At 40.5% G+C, this 19,052-nt stretch overlaps 1 protein-coding gene and 1 long non-coding RNA gene across 2 annotated transcripts in view; one reads left to right on the forward strand and one right to left on the reverse strand.

The window, feature by feature from the left end:
• The window catches only part of LOC123974456, a 153,233-nt gene that overhangs the window by 63,430 nt on the left and 70,751 nt on the right, over nt 1-19,052 (forward strand). The window lies entirely within an intron of this gene.
• The window catches only part of LOC123974450 (gamma-aminobutyric acid receptor subunit gamma-3-like), a 113,132-nt gene that overhangs the window by 3,782 nt on the left and 90,298 nt on the right, over nt 1-19,052 (reverse strand). Inside the window, exons 8-9 of the mRNA XM_046055141.1 lie at nt 16,364-16,516; nt 2,007-2,203 (exon numbers count right to left, since the gene is read on the reverse strand). Of these exons, the coding sequence (XP_045911097.1) occupies nt 2,007-2,203; nt 16,364-16,516 (350 nt within the window). The remainder of the gene's footprint in view (nt 1-2,006; nt 2,204-16,363; nt 16,517-19,052) is intronic.

The following is a 19,052-nucleotide window of genomic DNA, read 5'->3' on the forward strand; positions in this document are numbered from 1 at the left end:
TTCCAAGGTTACTGTTGGTAATACACAAAGACGTCATGGTTTAAAATCACGCATGGCACGGAAGGTTCCCCTGCTTAAACCAGCACATGTCAAGGCCCGTCTTCAGTTTGCCAATGACCATTTGGATGATCCAGAGGAGTTATGGGAGAAAGTCATGTGGTCAGATGAGACCAAAATAGAACTTTTTGGTCATAATTCCACTAACTGTGTTTGGAGGAAGAAGAATGATGAGTACCATCCCAAGAACACCATCCCTACTGTGAAGCATGGGGGTGGTAGCATCATGCTTTGGGGGTGTTTTTCTGCACATGGGACAGGGCGACTGCACTGTATTAAGGAGAGGATGACCGGGGCCATGTATTGCGAGATTTTGGGGAACAACCTCCTTCCCTCAGTTAGAGCATTGAAGATGGGTCGAGGCCGGGTCTTCCAACATGACAATGACCCGAAGCACACAGCCAGGATAACCAAGGAGTGGCTCTGTAAGAAGCGTATCAAGGTTCTGGCGTGGCCTAGCCAGTCTCCAGACCTAAACCCAATAGAGAATCTTTGGAGGGAGCTCAAACTCCATGTTTCTCAGCAACAGCCCAGAAACCTGACTGATCTAGAGAAGATCTGTGTGGAGGAGTGGGCCAAAATCCCTCCTGCAGTGTGTGCAAACCTGGTGAAAAACTACAGGAAACGTTTGACCTGTAATTGCAAACAAAGGCTACTGTACCAAATATTAACATTGATTTTCTCAGGTGTTCAAATACTTATTTGCAGCTGTACATACATACAAATAAATAGTTAAAAAATCATACATTGTGATTTCTGGATTTTTTTTTTGTTAGATTATGTCTCTCACAGTGGACATGCACCTATGATGACAATTTCAGACCCCTCCATGATTTCTAAGTGGGAGAACTTGCAAAATAGCAGGGTGTTCAAATACTTATTTTCCTCACTGTATATCATTGTATAACACAATCAACTTAAACCAGGCCTAAATACAGAGGAGCAGATTTGCATGAACAAATATATTATCACTCACACTTTCCACAAATTTTTGATTGGCTCATCAGGTGGTACAAGAGTGACTATACTCAGATTTTAAAGCGATATATCTTTTTTTATTCTTAGTTTTTCTTTGTCCAGAAAGCTACATCACGATCATTGGTACTGATCATGGGGCACACATGGGAGTTGAGGGCCCCCAAGGTTGCTATGGCACCCATGAACCTAATGTCCTTAAACTAATGAGAACCACCTCAGTAACAAGATTATCATATTTTGTAAGCCTGTTTTGAATTATCATTATTAATACAGTTTTGATACACATGGATAGATTATGAGATAATGGAGCTCTGGGCACAGACATGAACAAGGCCCCCCACCTCTCTAACATCAGAGCAAGACACCCACACTGAAAGACTACTTGTCCTTTTGCCTCTCTTTGTTGATGTTTTGTGTCTCTTTCTGGTCCTTTCATATCTCTTTGCTCTTGTTTTATGTTTCTTTGTTGTCATTTTGTTTCTCATTGTAGTTGTTAAATGATGTGGTCTTTTTGTCTCCATGTGGTCATTTTGAGTCATGGTGTGGTCACTTTGTGTCATGTTGTGTCTTTTTGTTGTGATTTTGCTGGTCTTTGTAGTTGTTTTGTCTTTCTGTGGTTGTTTCATGTCTTTTAGTTGTTGTTTTGTATTTTTTTGTAGTAATTTTGTGTGTGTTTGTGGTCATTTTGTATGTTGTTGTAGTTTGATTGACTTTCCAGGTAAGTAATGTTAACAGTCACTTCATGTTCAGTAATACATCCACACTGATCGATTACTGAAAGCATTATATGAATGATACTAATTACAGATGCACACTGTACAGCCCAGTGTGTGACTCACGCACTGGACTGTTTCATGGATCTTTACTCTAAGAAGAACATTTGCTGCAGTGGAGGTGGACATAAAAAAAAGGCAACTGCAGTGCTGATATACAGTATCAGCCTATTACGCACACATTCACCACAGGCTTACCATTCTCTGTGTCTTGGCAGGAGGTCTGCGTACAATGTAGGAGTAGTAGTTGAGCATGGCATACTCGATCATGGCAGCGAAGACGAATAGGAAGCAGACTGTGACAAACAGGTCCATGGCCGTCACATAAGACACTCTAGGTAGCGAGTTCCTGGCGACTGTGCTCAGGGTGGTCATAGTCAGCACTGTGGTGATACCTGGGAAGGGAATGCATGTATGAGGAATTCAGGAGCAATACTTTGTAAAAAGAATTCTCTGTGACTGCATGATGAATAGCTGGTCAGCTCTGGGGTGACCCATGCAGAAATCAGTGATTATATAACATGTGAGCAGAGGTTTATTAATCACCATTAATAATGCATATGGGGTATTCTGGGTAAGTGCCCCCATTCTTGCATCAATCCTGTCTTCTATTAAACAGCTGCGGTGGGGATTTCTTTTGAGTGTGGTGAAGCAGAATTGTTAAAATGATCAAAAAATCTAATATTTCGAGATTCTTTTTCCTCTGTTTGTCTTTTCCCCATGGTCTAAAATGGATGGGTTAAGAACCTCCATTATACAGGGGAGCCATATCAAAATTATGAGGGAAATCCTGACACTTTTTCATGACTGAGACATAACTTGTCTCTGAAGTGGTTCAAGCAGTACAGCCATAATTCAACAGTCATGCTGTAAAAAGCTGGCTCTGGATTCCTGTAATAATAATCTCAACCACAGTGGAAACTTCCAGACATCCCATTGCATAGAAATGAGACTTTTTGAAATTACATGGTAAGCTGTAAGCATTTACTACATAGGCTGCCAGAGGCAAAATCCCCCAAAGATGGCAGCTTTGATCATTTTAAAATTTGAACAAAATATTGTCATCAGGGACTCATGAGCAAAATTGAGGGCAGCCATTTCTCTTAACCTTGGTATTATCATAGCATTTCGTACTATTTCACAAATTAAAAGTTATATTACGGTACTGTAACTGTAATTTTACTTTTCACAACCTGAATGACTTTAACTGTTGTTTTAGATCTTGGATACAGATCATTTATGCATAAAAACTGACACCAGTCATGCTCAAGTAGCTGGTGTCTTGAACATTAGACCCAGATGAGATGTTGCAGCCTTTAATGGTTCCACCCACAAACAAATGCAATGGAAAAAGTATTTTGGTGGTGGACGATCAAGACGATCTCATCACTACAAATTCTGCTGCTTACCTACCACCTCAACTCGTTTTCTTTCTGTGTTTTTGTGAGTGACAGAGACTAACAGCACACCCATAATCATAGTAATCATCATTCTCACTCCTGCCTGTGTGCGCACGGTACAAGAGGAGAGGGTGAGCCAATGACTGAAATTACTCTGAGCAGCATGCAGGGGAATAAATTAGCCTACAACATAATAGACTTATGTACATTTCTCGCTTTCCTACCGATGGTTGGAATAACTCACTTGATTTGTTGCTAGTTGCTTTTTATAAATGATATTGGTATTGGTCTGAAAAAGGTAGAGAGCAGACCAAACTACTGTGAGGCATATGAGGGGGGAAGACACCATTTTTTAAAAACACATTCGACTCATAGTAGAGAATAAGAGCAGGTCACACGTTTGTGTTTCTTAGCATTACTAGCCTTATCACCCTGGATTTATTTATCTCTGTATTTTCATTGAAAATATCTAAACAGTGTCAGAACAATTATACAGATGTAAATTCTACAATGAAATTATGTTAAATTTAACGTGACTTTGAAATAAGAGCATTTTTATTCCATGGCAATATTCAGGTTTCTTTTTTAAAAATATTGTCTGGAACTCAAACAGAGCATATGATTCCCTATTAAAACTCCACCATTAACAGGCTACAAGCTGAGAGATGGCGCAGTCAAGTTAAGTACAACTAATGTTTCAACAAGATATCATCTAAAAAATGGTAGAGAAGACCATTATGTTATCAGTACAGTAACAGTTTTTCACTCATTATAGGAAATGTACCAAGAGCAAATCTTAACAGCACATGACATCTAATGAACCCCTCATATATTTTAAATGTAAAATCTTATTCTGGAAAATTACTAGCAACTAGTCATTTAATGCAAGTTTGTAGTGGAATCAAAACATCTACGTGTTCTTCTGAAATTTAGTGGACATTAATCATGAAGTCTCAAATTTAAAGTATTTGTGTTTTATTTAAGTACTTCTCTTAAATAAAATACAAATACTTTAGCTTAAAATGTACTAACGTGCAGTGGTGGACTAAATTTAGCTTGTTTCTCACACCTCTGGCAACAACAAAAGTCGGCAGAAAGAAAAAAAGTGCTTGCGGGAAAAAAAACCTATGAGAAAATGTTAGAAATCAATTATTTGAAATGAGTTATACTAAAACACATTTAGCATGATCTGAGTAGAGCTGTTTTAATGTGCCCCAAAAAATAAATAAATAAATACTTGTTGATTTATTTATTGGTTTGTTGGTTGAAAATATCCAGAATCGAGTCAAGAGACATGTTCTGCAGTCCTTCTTGTGAATAACCTGACCAGCCAACATCTATTCTTCTTTCTGGACTTTTTGTCCAACTCTTGCTTTAACACAGACTCAAGTTCATCCAGCCTGGTTTCCGTGCTGGTCCAGTCCTCTTGTTTCTTCTTTAGAGTGTGCTGTGCAGTGAAGATTTTAGTTTTCTTGGCCTTCTCCTCCAGGTCCAAGGCCTTCACCTGTTTTTTTTCTTGAAGGGCTTCATTGGTGCAGAGTTTGGCTCTAAGCTTCTCCATTTCACAGCGAAGTGTCTCTTGGTCCTTCTTGTGTTTAGCAGCTTGTTCCTCCAGGTCTTTCTGAGCCTTTAGGAGCTGCTGCTGGAACTTCTCTGCCAGGTCTGTCTGGGAGGCCTTTGTGCTCTGGGCTGGAGCCTCCTCATACCATTCTGCAGCAGGGTTGCTGTTTTTCTGTTGCAGTTTCTTGTTGGCCTCTTCCAGTTTGCGATTCTGGCTTGCCATGATCTTATCTGCAAGAATCAGTCTGTTAGCAGCATTGACTCTTTCAATGCCAGCCTCACTCAGCTCAAATTTCAGCTTTTGAATCACCTCCAGACAAGATCTGGTCTCATTGCTGCGGGACTGTTCCAGCTGGCCTTTGAGCTCTTTAATCGCTCGCTCAGCTTCTGCAGTACAGTAGTTAAAACTTATTGCGAACCTCTTCCAGCTGGATCTTTAAATCCAGGGCCTTTCGCTCCGCTGCTGCAAATCTGCAGTGGAACAGGTGCTGTTGGAACTGGGAGTCTTCCAGTTGGGCTTTGAGAGCAGCGTTCTCCTCCAGCAGATCATGTCTGACTCTGTCCTTCTTGGGTTTAAAATGGGACTTGCTCTTGAAATGCCAATTCCCCGCAAAGTTTCTGGTGTTTCTTCTAGAGTCTTCCAGCTCTGCATGATGCTGATTCTCCACGTTTCTTCTTTTCAGTTTGACAACTCTCTGGTTTTGTGTTGCTTCCATTGTGGCTGAAAAATATCGAGCATTAGGACTTCCATTGGCTAATTCTGTTCTATTCTAGTTTTATTTTTCAAATTGCCAAACAAAACCTAATGTAAAAAAATGGTCAGCTGCACCAAAAATCCAGTTGCAAAAGCAGCTTTGAAATCAATAATCCAAAGTATTTCCTCATGTGTAACACATTCAACCTAGTTTGTGCCTAACTGTTTAACATTTGAAACTTCTTCATCAATCCTTAAATTAGATCATATTATAATCTCTCTAATAAAGGCAGGAATCTCTGAGCGTGTGTGTGTGTGTGTGTGTGTGTGTGTGTGTATGTTTGTATTTCGATTATGTCGAGAACCGTTCATCCAATCAACCTCATGGGTCCGCAGGGTGTGTTGCTGTGGACCCAAGGGAGTACAGTGTCGCGACACGTTCAGAATGAATACACTTTGAATAAAGTACAGTGCAGCACAAGCCGCTCCGATCTGCAACAGTGAGGGTTGCGTATGCTTGTGGGGGCGGGGCTTATACGCCCCGATGTGGTAATGAATTGCTGAAACAGAGTTATTGTCATTACGCAAGTTTGATATGAGTTAGAAACAAATGTGTTGAAAAGGAGTTTTAGGTTCTGAGGAAGCACTGAATATTTTGCAGTATCTCCGCCATTGTCCTGTTGTTTCAGTGCTGTAGGTGAAACCAATGTGAGGCACACATTTTTAACAAGCCCTGCTTTATCTACAAAGCGCAGGAAGTCATCACATCGGCCCCTGTAAACAGGTACGGCACGAGTAAAATAGATGCAGCCATCAATGGCAAATATTAGCTCTTCTTTCCTCTTCATTTGAAGTGTAGTTGTGTACTTTCAACAATCTGCATAGGTTTATCTCCATTAAATACATTTTGTCTGGCTTTGCATTTTTCAGTAGTCATGAAAATAGTCAAATATGATCATATTAAGATGAGGGCTGGGGGCTTCTGCCCAGATTGTGTGCATAAGTTTGACATAATAAAATCAAACCAAACTAAATTTATTTAAAAACAAGTAATAAAAATAGGTGTTCAGTTTTGCAGGATATGTACTATAAATATACCAATAAGAAGGCAGACAGATAACTGCACAAAAATGTTACAAAAGCAGCTGGGAAATCAATAATCTGACAATTTCAGCACCAAAACCTTTCCTCTTGACAAAGATATTAAAACATCTATTGGTCTAACCAAGGAAAAGAACATTTATGGAGAAAGAAATGTCAAGTACCAGAGGCTGGACAGATTCTAAGTCTTGTTAACTTCTTCAGATATTTCCTCCTTCATTTAGACGAGGTATTTATTTAACAGTAATGTAATGAGCAGTTTGGTGTATTTTGTCAAATTAAGTTTCTAGTTTATGGAAGCCAATTTATGCCCCCCCAAAATCTAATTTTTACTTTGAGATCCTAAGTCAAATCTATAAGGTACTCAGTAAAAACTGAGATACTAAATCATAATTTAGTAGTAGTATTTATTTTGATCATGCATAACCTTTGCTCTGCTTCTCCTTCGTTCTTTTTTTCTTGGCCTCCATACTTATAGCGACACAAGACATTTAGACAATTCACAGCAGAGATTTGTTTTGGACTTCTCAGATGATGCTGACAGTTATGTCCTGAGCGACCTACAGACCGTGGTCATTAGTCAGCCTCTGGAGAGGTAAAGCGGTCCACTTGTCTTTTAATAACAGGGATGAGTGATGGAAATGAGGCTAGACCACTATAGAGAAAACTCTCAGAGAATTGAAAATGCGTAATAGCCAAGTTGGGAAAGTACCTGGTCAGCGCGACTGATGTGTGGGAGGTGAGTACCTTTTTCGAAAAGAGTTGTCACATTGTAAAAGGAGCTGTTATGAGTATCAATAATTGCCTGTCACGCTGGTAAACAACTATCCTGACTGGAGATAACTTCTAATTGTGTCTCATTGTGTCATCAGTGACATTGTTTGAGAAATGACTCCCCGCGGTGTCTTAAAGGAGAATACTGTGTTCGCTTGGTGAAATGAAATCAATTCTTTTCAGAGAGACGAAACCAGTGACATTAATGCCCACTGGGGGCATCGATATCTACTGCTGTGACACACACATTATTCTCGTGAGCTTGCCGCCGTTCCCTCTCATCCTCTCCTCTTTCTCTTCCTGCCGCGTCTCACCCCGCCTCTCCCTCTCCATCCCTTTCTCTCTCTCTCTCTCTCTCTCCTCTGTCTCTTTCATCCTCATCTCCCACATGTCTTTCATGGCAGAGTGTGCCACTGTTTTCGCCTGTGGTTTCCATAGAGACGAGTTGCTCCCGTCTATTTCAAGCTACCTCCTCTGGTCTAGTGCTCGTCTAGACTTTCTCTTTCCCCCTGCTCATTAGATTTAAGCGCCAAACTAGGTAAATGAACAACTATCTGCTTCTAATACCTTATTATCTGTTCAAATCCCAGTGTACTGTAGACTGTGTGATCTCAATGAAGCGCACTGACACCACTGATTTTTTATTTGTTTTTTTTTATATCACAAGCTACCTACCGGCTGCTCACAGTATGGGCTGCTATTTCAAATCAAGGTCATGAGTCTTCTTAGTACAGTTTAATTCATTCTGTGGGAATTGTCGCTACAGGATGCCATAGCAACCGGGTGATTCCTGTCTGCGCAGGCGATCTGAGCAACACAAAGTCTCACATCTACAGAAAACCGAGGGCCGTCACAGAGAAGTGAGAAAAGCTCCAGTACATATGCCTGCACAAAGCAAATATGCTACAGACATTCTGTGATAAATAATTTGATGGCGTGATCACAGCAACATGAAACCTCATTCTGTTTTTGTTTTACATGCAAGTAAATTTACAAAACAAGATTTGAATAAGACATAAAATAAAATAGCGTCATACACGTCTAGTGTTGATGGAGTATTGCCACAATATGTTTACAAAATCCGACGCTGACCTTTGTTATCTGTGCAGGGGTAAACCAGGTGGAACAGACCACAGTTTGTCCACAAGGAGCGTCTATAAATAGTACGGAGGAGTACCAGTGAAGGATCAGTGGCCAGGTCGCGAGACAGACTTAATCCGTCCTGAGACCAAGGTTTTTAAATTTTAACTGAAAAGCTTGGACATTGAATTTTGTGTTTGTCCGTGTTAAACCTAAACTATCCGTATGATTGTACAACAGAATTGGCTAGCATTCAGTGTTTATGAAGCTGTTTTTACCAGTTTCAGTCCTCTGAATTGACAAACATCGTCTCTGATTTATTCAGTTATTCATTAAAAGTCTGGAGTCATGCCCACTGAGGAGTGTTAACCTCCAGGTGACCAATCAGAGTTTCCTCTACGAGATTAAGAATGGGGATGTCATCTTCCTACATTTATAACTAGCTACCCAGCTAGATTAGTCCATTACCATTTGGTTAATTAATCTATAACTATTTTTATAATTGATTAATCCATCCATCCATCGTCAACCGCTTATCCTGCATACAGGGTTGCGGGGGGCTGGAGCCAATCCCAGCGGACATCGGGCGAAAGGCGGGGTACACCCTGGACAGGTCGCCAGTCCAAATAACCAGTCACACTCACACATCTAAGGACAATTTAGGGTCACCAATCAACCTAGTCCGCATGTCTTTGGACGGTGGGAGGAAGCCGGAGCACCCGGAAGAGAACCCACGCAGACACGGGAAGAACATGCAAACTCCACACAGACAGACCGGGACGACTGGGGTTCAAACCCACTACCTTCTTGCTGTGAGGCAACAGTGCTAACCACTGAACCACCGCGCCGCCCACTAATTGATTAATCATCAAATTAATTTTGCAAATGCCCAAAAATTCGGTGGCTCCAGCTCCTCAAATGAGAATATTTGCGGGTTATCTTAGTCTTCTATCAACTTTGTGTTAGGGTTAAAGTTATTTTTGGACTGTCGAACAAAACAAGAGGGAGAAACACTTCTTGTAAACAAAATTTTTCTGTTTACAAAAAAACTCCACAGTACAGCTGTAAGTTATCGCGTCTTAACAACCTGCTCCTGCAGCATTTGTGAGGACTGAAAATGATGTTGGCCACATGGTGTATACATCACTCGCTTGTTTTTACGCAATGAACCGGCTGTTGAATGACCAGGTGTCAACTGCACATGTGTTAAGCAGCAAACCAGACAACATTTCTAAATAGAGTCTGTAACCACAGAATATGCATCATTTGAACACACAAATGAGTTTGTGTTTGAACGCACAAACACCAAGCATGTTGTTACAAAAATTGTTTTCCTGTAAACCCATTTCCTCCCTGTCATAAAAAGGGTGCCACTATTGTCTGTTTGTATCAGTGAATCAGTATGTTTGTTTTGAAGAGCAAGAATACAGATTAGAGATCACAGCAGCACCAAATAACAGTGAATATACATGACCTGACAAAGTAGGCTAATGTGAAGTTGAAATGATGCAGTTAGAAGAGTTGAAGTGGAATAAAAGTGCGTATTATTTACAAAAGTGAAGGCGTTCCCATTTTAAGCTGTGGAGCACTCCAGCAGGTTTCCCACCACATAAACGCAAAGGAAAAACCCAGTGTACATAGGAGCTGACTGTCTCCTCGGCGAGAGCCTTGTTTGTTTGTGGTAATTATGCTGATGTTTTCAAATTAATGTGCTAGTGATTGAGGTTAAAATGCTACATGTGGTAACTTTAATCTAATCTGATTAAAGGTGTTTCACACTCACGGTAGAGGGCTTGACTTGAAGGCACATCTCGCACACATGTAATCAGTCAGATGGCCCTACATGAGTCCCCTCTGACCAAGGAGACTAAACAGCCTACAGCGAGTCTACTCGCTATAATTACTCTGCCGTGTGTTTTCTGATGGTCGGATGGTTTGATCTATGGAGCATGATATATGAGGCGACTTTAAGGGCAGATAACTTCCTTGTATTGATGCTTTAATTGCAGCATATTAACAGCTTGTTGGTGTGAAAACAGCTTTACACAATAATGACCTTATTAATGATTATTATAAACGGCCTTCCTATTTTACTCTTTTTATGCTTTGTAAAGCACTTTGTGACTTTGTTCTGGGAAATGTGCTATTTTAAATAAACTTTACTTACTTACTAACTTAATTAATTGTGGCTCACTTGTTTTGTTAGAAGTATTAAGTACTACCATAAGACCGTATCACTTGTCAAAAAGAAACAGCTCAGAGAGAGAAACAAAGCCGAACATATAACGAGTTTCTCTCTGTGGTGAGCAGAGCATCCGATTTAGATCCCCAGATCTCTTCACAGTGCAGTCTGAGGGACTGATGTCTCTGTACTACCACCTATCTTTAACTCCCTCCCTCCTTGGTAGAGTTCTCACGAGGAACCTTGTCAGCTCTTATATCCAAGCTGACACTTTTGACAAGCATTTGTGAGAATGACAGCTCTCGCAGGGAAACCTTGGGTTTTTAAATGCTATCTCCTTTTTCCCCCTACCACACCCATATCATGAGAAATAAGCTTCTTTTGTTGCCACTGCTTGCTCTTAGCCGTGGCCCAACATTTAAAATGACTACATACAAATCAAACAGGGTGTTTTATGTATTTTGTTAAAATTAGAGCCAAAGAGTCAGCTTAGGGAGGAGGTTGGGGAGGTTGGATAGGTTCAGAGGCACTAACATTAAGCAGAGGTGAGAAGTGAGCTACAGAGATCTGCTCACTTCTTTCTAATTCAACACCCCTAGATTTCATTTGTTTTCTAACATGTAGTCTTCAGACTGAATCTATGCTGAAGTGACATCACATCAAGTGACATCCCTTGTGCTGACGCAGCTCCCTCTGGAACCGCGAAAGGCTTTGTGCGATTTTTTAACATATGTAGTAGTACCTGTCAACAGACTTTGATGTGTAAAATCGGTGGAGTTCCCCTATGTTGGTGTTGAGATGGTCATTTCTGATTATTTCAAGAGCAGAACTAGGGATGCTGGGTGATGGCAGAAATCTCACAGATGGACATCTCAAAACACGGGCACATGATACCAAAAATACCAGCATTACTAGATTTTGGGGAAAATATGTTCTCTTGCAGCAGCTAGCCTGTCAAGAGATTTCAGAGGGAGAATTGTCCTTGAGCGAGACTTCTGTTTCTGGGTGTCATGGGGAGTCACTCGTAGGGATCCTTTCCACGATGTTGTCAGACGCCTGATATAACAGTCTGAACCTCCTAGTGGCAAAAAGAAGCACTTTTTGTGGATGTGATTTTGACGGCCGCAAATGCCTTGAAGGAATACGTCGGTTCACAGCTGCCGGCCGAAGCCATCTACTCCACGGATTCCAAAACTTTTTGTACCTACTAATCATTTCAACACCAAAATATGTGAAAATGAGGCCCACTTTTAAAATACTTAAATTATCCTTTACATGAACTTCTGTGACACTGTGAAATTCTGTTTCACCCTGGACAACTCTGTGTGGCATGATGATGGATGTTACTGCCCTGTTCAATTAACTCCAGTGCCACAGTTCTCTTTTACCCTCTTGAGCTGTACATTCTCAACTTGTGCCTTGGGATGGGTGTAATATCCCATCAACAACCGCCCCCTATCTCTGCCAAGATCCATCTGAGCTGCAGAGATTGAGGTCTAATGGGAATCAACCTGATCTCAGCTCTTTTACTTCCCACCTGCTGCTATCCAAACGCCCTGCCTCTGAAGGAATAGCAGGTGAGTGACAGCTCTTTGGAAAAACCACCTGGAACATGTTAGCAGCTTGTCAAGGCACACTGCCTTGAGGAGTGGGGTTGGGGCATCACCTGCCTTTTTCTTGGGCTTCAACCTCTCTGTGGTGCGCTTGATCCTTCTCCCTCCTTGTGACATTTCTCACTGCCATTAGGTGCCAGAGGCCTTCACTTTGCTCTACACTTGTTTTGTTCCTCTCTTGCGCCCAGCTTTTCTGCCTCTTATCTCTCCTTTCCTCTTAGCCTCGGGAACACGTCTCAGGCTAACCTGAACACAGGGGCGATGTACTAGGGAAGAAAGGCTAAATGACTTTCTGTTGTTGAGCTGAATGTGGATGTTTATCAGGAATGAGACAGCTTGCAACCTGTTGTCTAAGGGAGATCACAAGCCTTTCACTGCCTTTGGTCATGTATCATACCACCACCCACGCACTGTGAGCCTTGACTGCCTTGGGTAGTTTTCTACGTCAGGCAGACAGACGGGTTGAGTGAATGATGGAGAGACAGACGGGCACATACACATTAAGAGAGTATTGAGGTAAATGCTGAAAGGAACAGCTGTAGCTATGACTGCGATGCAGTGACCGTACATTTTTCCTGCACTGGTAAAAAATAGAGTGGGCACGGCCTAGAAAAAATTAATATGAAGTAAAACCTCTCCAGTATATCTTTATTTAGCTATGAAACTTTTGGTAGCTGGGAAAAAAAATCACATGAATCAGCTTTTGGTAAAAAGCAAAAAAGCCATAGTATTTCAGCACATATCTGCAGCTTCTACAAACACATTTCTGAGCACATTCTGAAAATAAACTGTGTCGTTGTCTCTCTTGATCTCAATGGCTTCCCACTGTTTTGATGTTCAGCTGTCACCGTGTCAACTTTCATCAGCCTAACTGTGTAGTAACAAGTGTAGTATCTCTTATTGCAATCAGCTTTCATTACCAGCACAAAAGGAAAGGCTCCATTTGGCCCAGCGCACGTGTGACTAATAACACTAGCTTATTATTGAATTTCGATACAACATGAGACGACTTTATTGTGCAACTATCAGGGAAGTTTTTTCTCTGGACTTGGTAACGAATAGGGACGGACAGAACTCCAATATGACTTCTTTATTACCACAGAGCTGTTCCAGATGACCTTCTGTGATATTGGCTGACTGGCAGGCTAATGAAGAGCAGGAGGGACTGAGTGGAATTAAAGTACTTCAGAGGTGTGTGTGCTGCCTCGATGCAAGTGACATCGGGGGTGAAGGGGGGCCAGAGGTTGGCGAAGTCAGCGTGGGAGGAGTTCTTGGGTCAAGTGAGAAAGTTTGGGTGGTGGAGGTTAAAGAGTTAGAGTCTAACCTCATTCAACAAGTAATGCCAAAGTGCCAGAGAGCTGCTGTGGTGGAGTTAACAGTACCACTGTAGTATTCAGGGCCTTCCTGGGCTACATGTGTGGTTTTGTCTGTTTGTGAAACCTGGGGGGAGTTTTAATTTGTACTCCAATTTACGTTCTTACTTCGCAACCTCAGGGAGTGAATAAGGAACCACTCCCAAAAACGGTAGTCCTGCATTGACCTGACCTGTTGACATATAACATGTATTCTGCTGAATCTTTATAGAACAAAACGAGAAAGGAAATCAGTGAGAGCAGGATGCTGCTGAACACACTAAAACAATATATCATGCAGGTTGGCAGTGCATCTACAATGGTTAAGTTGTTAAAATGCTGAATTAATGGACATAAATCAGTCTTTACCGTTATGGTTTGGTTTTTTTTTTATGTTGTTTGGTCCTGTTTTATCCTTGTTTATGCCCTCCCTCTTGTGTTTGTCACACTCTGTCTCTGTGTTGCTGTCCTTTGGCTGTGGTTATGTTTGGTTTTGTCAGCTGTACATTTGTTTTGTCATCACGCGTCTGTGCTTGCCTTCCTGTGTTATTTTGTAGTGTTCTGTCTCTTGTCTTGTCTACCTGCATTTCCTGTCCCTGTGTGATTGTCTGATGTGTTTCACCTGCTTGTCATTCGGTTCATCCTTCCTGGTGTGTTTACTTGGGCTGTTCTTTTCATTCCTTGCATGTTCAGTGTGGCTACCTCGTGTCTCGTGTCCCACCAGTATTCCTTGTGCCTTCACAGTATTTTGGACTTTCTCTGTCTTTTTGGATTCATGGTTATTCTGCTGTTCGTCTTTGGTTTCATCATGTTTTGTTTTTTGGACTGTCCTCACCTCCACTAATTTTTCCTGCCTGCGTGGATTATTGTTTGTCCACTGCCAACCTCATCTGTAAGTTGCACCTGTTTGTTCAGTAAAACCCTCACTAAATATCCCTCTGTCTCTAAGTGTCAGCATCTGGGCCACAAATCCCTGTTTTCTGTGTTGGCATTATGGCTGAAAACAACAGTTAAATTTATTGCCATTACATTCTATCAAATAAATAAACCTATGCTATGGAATGATTAGTCATTAACTTTAATTAGGATTATAGAAAATGATCAAATGGCGTAGTGGGAGGCTTAGCCATGGAACATGAAGGTATCATTTATTGTTGTGGAGGTTATCAGAAAAGAAAATTAGCAATTAGACAGAGGTCAGGCTGCTTTTGTGAGAAATGTGTGTTATTATAATCTTTTGTCATGTTTGCAAGCTTTTGTTTTACTGCTGTTTGAATCTATTTTTAGGTAGAGGTATGGCTCAAGGGATGGTAGTGCCAGTCTGTTGGTTATTCAGTTTGGTGGATGGATGAATTGCCATAAAACTTGGTACAGATATTCATGTCACTTTTCATCTAGCAGCATCATTGGATCCAAATTTTTATTTTGGTTTATGACCAAATTCCTGCAAAACGGATGACATCCGTGACATCAGCCTCTGCTGTACTTTGTGTTTAGAGTTAATATCAGTCAGCTCAGTGATGATGAACCAAGGTGGTATTTTTTGGCTTCAGCCTCTTTTCATCTTCAATATTATTCCCATAACAGTTTAATCTTTAAAAATCCTTTTAATATCCTTTAATACCCCTGAAGTATTGAACATATTCTATTGAATATATAATACTTAAGTATTTATTAAAGTGATATGATGTTTACAGGAAGTGATATATTCAGGTTGGATTTTTAGCTTATTCTCCCTAAATCCAGACAATTTTTTTTTTTTTTATTCTGCAATATCCACTGAAATGTAAAATAAGGTTCTGTGGGTATAAACAGTGTTTGAACAATATTAAATCATTAGTTGCAAACTGGATAGTCTGCCTAAGGTAATATTTTCATTTGCATGTTGGATAAATGCAGTATATATATTCACTCTATACAAATCATTATGGACATGAACTTGTCAGGCACTTACCTTGAATTCCACCTTAAATACCGACCATCAGCACAATATCATCATCCACAGGGAAGCAAATTAACTTAATGGTAGGCATGCAGTGGGGGAGGAAAACAATTCAAAATAATGGTCAACACATGCAAAAAAAGTAAGATTAACACGACAATACAGGATGATAAAGAATCAAACAACACTGATGGGACATACATTTCAAAGATGGCTGTATGCACAGCTTAAGTACTGTGAAACATGCATTTGTGAATGGCTGATAAAGAATAACACAAGCGCACACACAGAGTTAAAAGATATCTTGTTCTTCATTTGTTGTCTTCTCTAACTCAACAACAATGTTGAGCGATGTGCAAATGTTCCAGTAACATGATTGCTTTTGCCGGTAATAACTACAGCAACAAAGACTGAGTAATGATATTGCAGTTACCAATCAAAAAAAGAGATTATTGCTTTTGCTGTCAAGCTGTCCAAATGTCAGATTGAACAGGAATGATCAAAAAAGGTCTAAATCCTGCCACAAACTCCTGATTCATTTCCCTCATATTAGACTCACACAGCTACAGCCTGAATGAGCAGTGGCAGGGAGCAGTATATTATCTGGTGAAAGTCCCATCACTTCAATTAAAGCAAATGGATTTCAAAACACTGGACATCACTATTCCCATGCTGATCATTCAAAGGCAAGAAAGGAATTATCTGCATATTTGGTGGGTGTTAACAAAAAGCAATATAATGAAAAAACATACTGCAACAAATTACTGCTCCCAAGGAGGTTTAAGTTATACAGGTCTTTATGAAAGGAAGTAATGTTCCCCACAGTTGCCCATGCAGTCACACTGGCAGTTGTGTACCTAGGGCCGTCCTTGCAGGCGTGGCATCGCTCTTGATCCAGAAGGAGACCCAGGAGAGGACCACAGTCAGGATACAGGGGATGTAGGTCTGGATGGTGAAGTATCCCATCCTTCTGCTGAGGTCAAAGTACACTGTCATCAACACATAGTCACCTGTTGAGAGAGAGAGAGAGAAAATGGAGTATAAAAACTGCAATAAAGAGATAACCGTATAATAAATACAGCATCATTGCTCCTGGGATGCCGATCTGTTGATTCAGCACTTTGGTCCAGTCTGAAGTATCTCAACAACTACTGGACGGATTGCCATTAATTTTATCCCAGCATTCACAGCCCTATTCTACTATAGTATATTATTATACTACAGTTGAGACTATAGTATAATAGTTAGTTAGTATACTAATACTAATAAAAACTAAACTGAAACTAAGCATTTTCAAAAATTAAAAACTAAACTGAACAAGCCAAATCCGTAAAGTAAACTGAAATTGAAAACAAAATAAAAACAAAATAAAAACAAATGTAAAATGCAAACTATAATAACCTTGCTTTGTACATTCACATTTCCTTCAGGATGAATGAATATCCTTTAACTTCACTAACTAGCATTTAGCACCGCCATTATCAGGTCTGCAAAATGGATGACACTCCCATCAGCCTCAGCTGTGTTAAGTGCTAATTTTGTTTTTAATTTTCTTCTTTCCATTTAAAGAACATAATCTCTGGTTCTGATAAGTGCTACATAGACAAACTCTATTTTATTATTATTATTTATTCAGCAAATATGACCATGCTAACACACTAAACTAAGATGATGAACATAGTCAATATTGTAGCTGCTAAACATCACCACATTAACATTGTCACAGTGAGCATGTTACCATGCTGACATTAGCATTTAGCTCACAGGGCTCCTTGTGTGACTGCAGAGTCTGTTGTATTAAGTTACATCATACTTCAAGGTCAGGCTGCTATTTTGTAAGTTACACTTAGACATTAGACATCCACCCATAAACTACAGACCACCATCCCTGAGGATCTGAAGCAGCACACTGGCTCACGAGTAATTAAAAGGTCTGCTATGTAGCTGGAGGCTACATTGTGCCGTGCTTTTAACTTGGTCATCAAAACAGAGGCCAGAACCATTATCCTGCATTTTATCAGAGAAGCAGATCAGTAGATTTTATGAGAGGATAGATCTGTGTATTATGTTTGGGAAGAGAATCTAGGTGTAGCACCCAGCCGGGGAATGACCCCTGGAGAATATCCCACACACAAAGAACCATTTTCTGTTAGAGTTTAACTGAAACCATTTCAGAGAGACGTCGGTCCAGTTTTCTAATGAGATTGTCAGAAGTGTCTAACGCTGTACTAAGATCAAACTTCTTAAGTATCTTTAACTAAGACCGTTTCTGTTCACCAAAGAGCCGATAAACTCCACTGAAATGTGTCAAAGTTGTTATTATTGGTCATACAAGGCATCAGAAAAGTGTTCAGTTCCTCCTCTGATAGTTTGAAATTAGGTCTATAATTGCTTAAAGTGAGATAATCTGGATCAAACGGGAAGGCAGGCAGGCAGACAGAGGGGACAAAGACAAGGAGACAGGAAAGAGAGGAGATAGCTGGAAAAGAAATGAGGTGAATAAGATTTAAAGAGAGCAGAGGACAGTAAGAGAAAAAAGGGGAGAGAAACCTTAATGGAGCCCAGACTACAGAGGAAGAAACTTCTCTCTAACTTGAGCAACTGTACAATGGCACTGTCGGTGTGAGGGGAAGAAACACGAGGAGAGTGACAGAATGTATTCGGCTGCCTCTTTAATGGTCCGACTACAGTAGGATGCTTGTTATTGCGAGCGTTAATTGACAGCAGCAGGGAGATACTGAGCTACAACACTTGGCGAACAAAAGCCATTGTTCTGTAACCTTGACAAAGTTCTACGCATCCGACAAGCATTACTTTAAATATTACTGAAGAATGTCTTTTGATAATCTGCTGCCACTCAGACATTTCCATGAAAAGGAAGCCGGTTTGAATAAAACATATGCAGAGGAAGACCTTTGCCCTCCGCTCAGATGCTGAATCTCACTTCATGCTCTACATAGAATTGAAATAATTTTAATCGCCAGGTGCACCAGCGTCATTGTGACAGAGTGTTTATCACTTACACAGTTGCAAATGTGTATCAGTGCAGTACATGTAATGGTTATCTGCACAGTTCCTCAAGTTTTTTGTTGTTGATTTAGGGCCATCATGTGCCACCAGCTCGAGGGCCGCCAAAAAAGAAGATTTTATTAGTAATATTAATTCATTTCAGGCCCTCTTTCTATTTTTAAAACTCTGTCAAACTCACACAATGCAGCCTTTTATTGTTAAATAAACCCACCTCTGACACTACACTCAGCACCTGATGCTGAGAGCAGTCTGCAGGTAGACGACCAACAAAAGTCTGGAGTCAGTCGGTGGCAAAAAGAAGCACTTTTTGTAGACGTAATTTTGATGGCCGCAATTGCCCTGAAGGAATAAGCTGCTGCCACTGCAGTCAGTTCTTGGCTGCAGGCTGAAGTCGTCTACTACAAGGATTTCAAAACTTTTTGACTCAAGCATTAGTTAATTAGTTGAACAAAAGATTTGAAAGAATGATAAATAATGATCTAAACACTGAATTTAAAATATAAACACAAATTTCCC

The sequence above is a fragment of the Micropterus dolomieu genome, linkage group LG01, assembly GCF_021292245.1.
Source record: "Micropterus dolomieu isolate WLL.071019.BEF.003 ecotype Adirondacks linkage group LG01, ASM2129224v1, whole genome shotgun sequence".
In the NCBI taxonomy this organism is placed as follows: Eukaryota; Metazoa; Chordata; class Actinopteri; order Centrarchiformes; family Centrarchidae; genus Micropterus; species Micropterus dolomieu.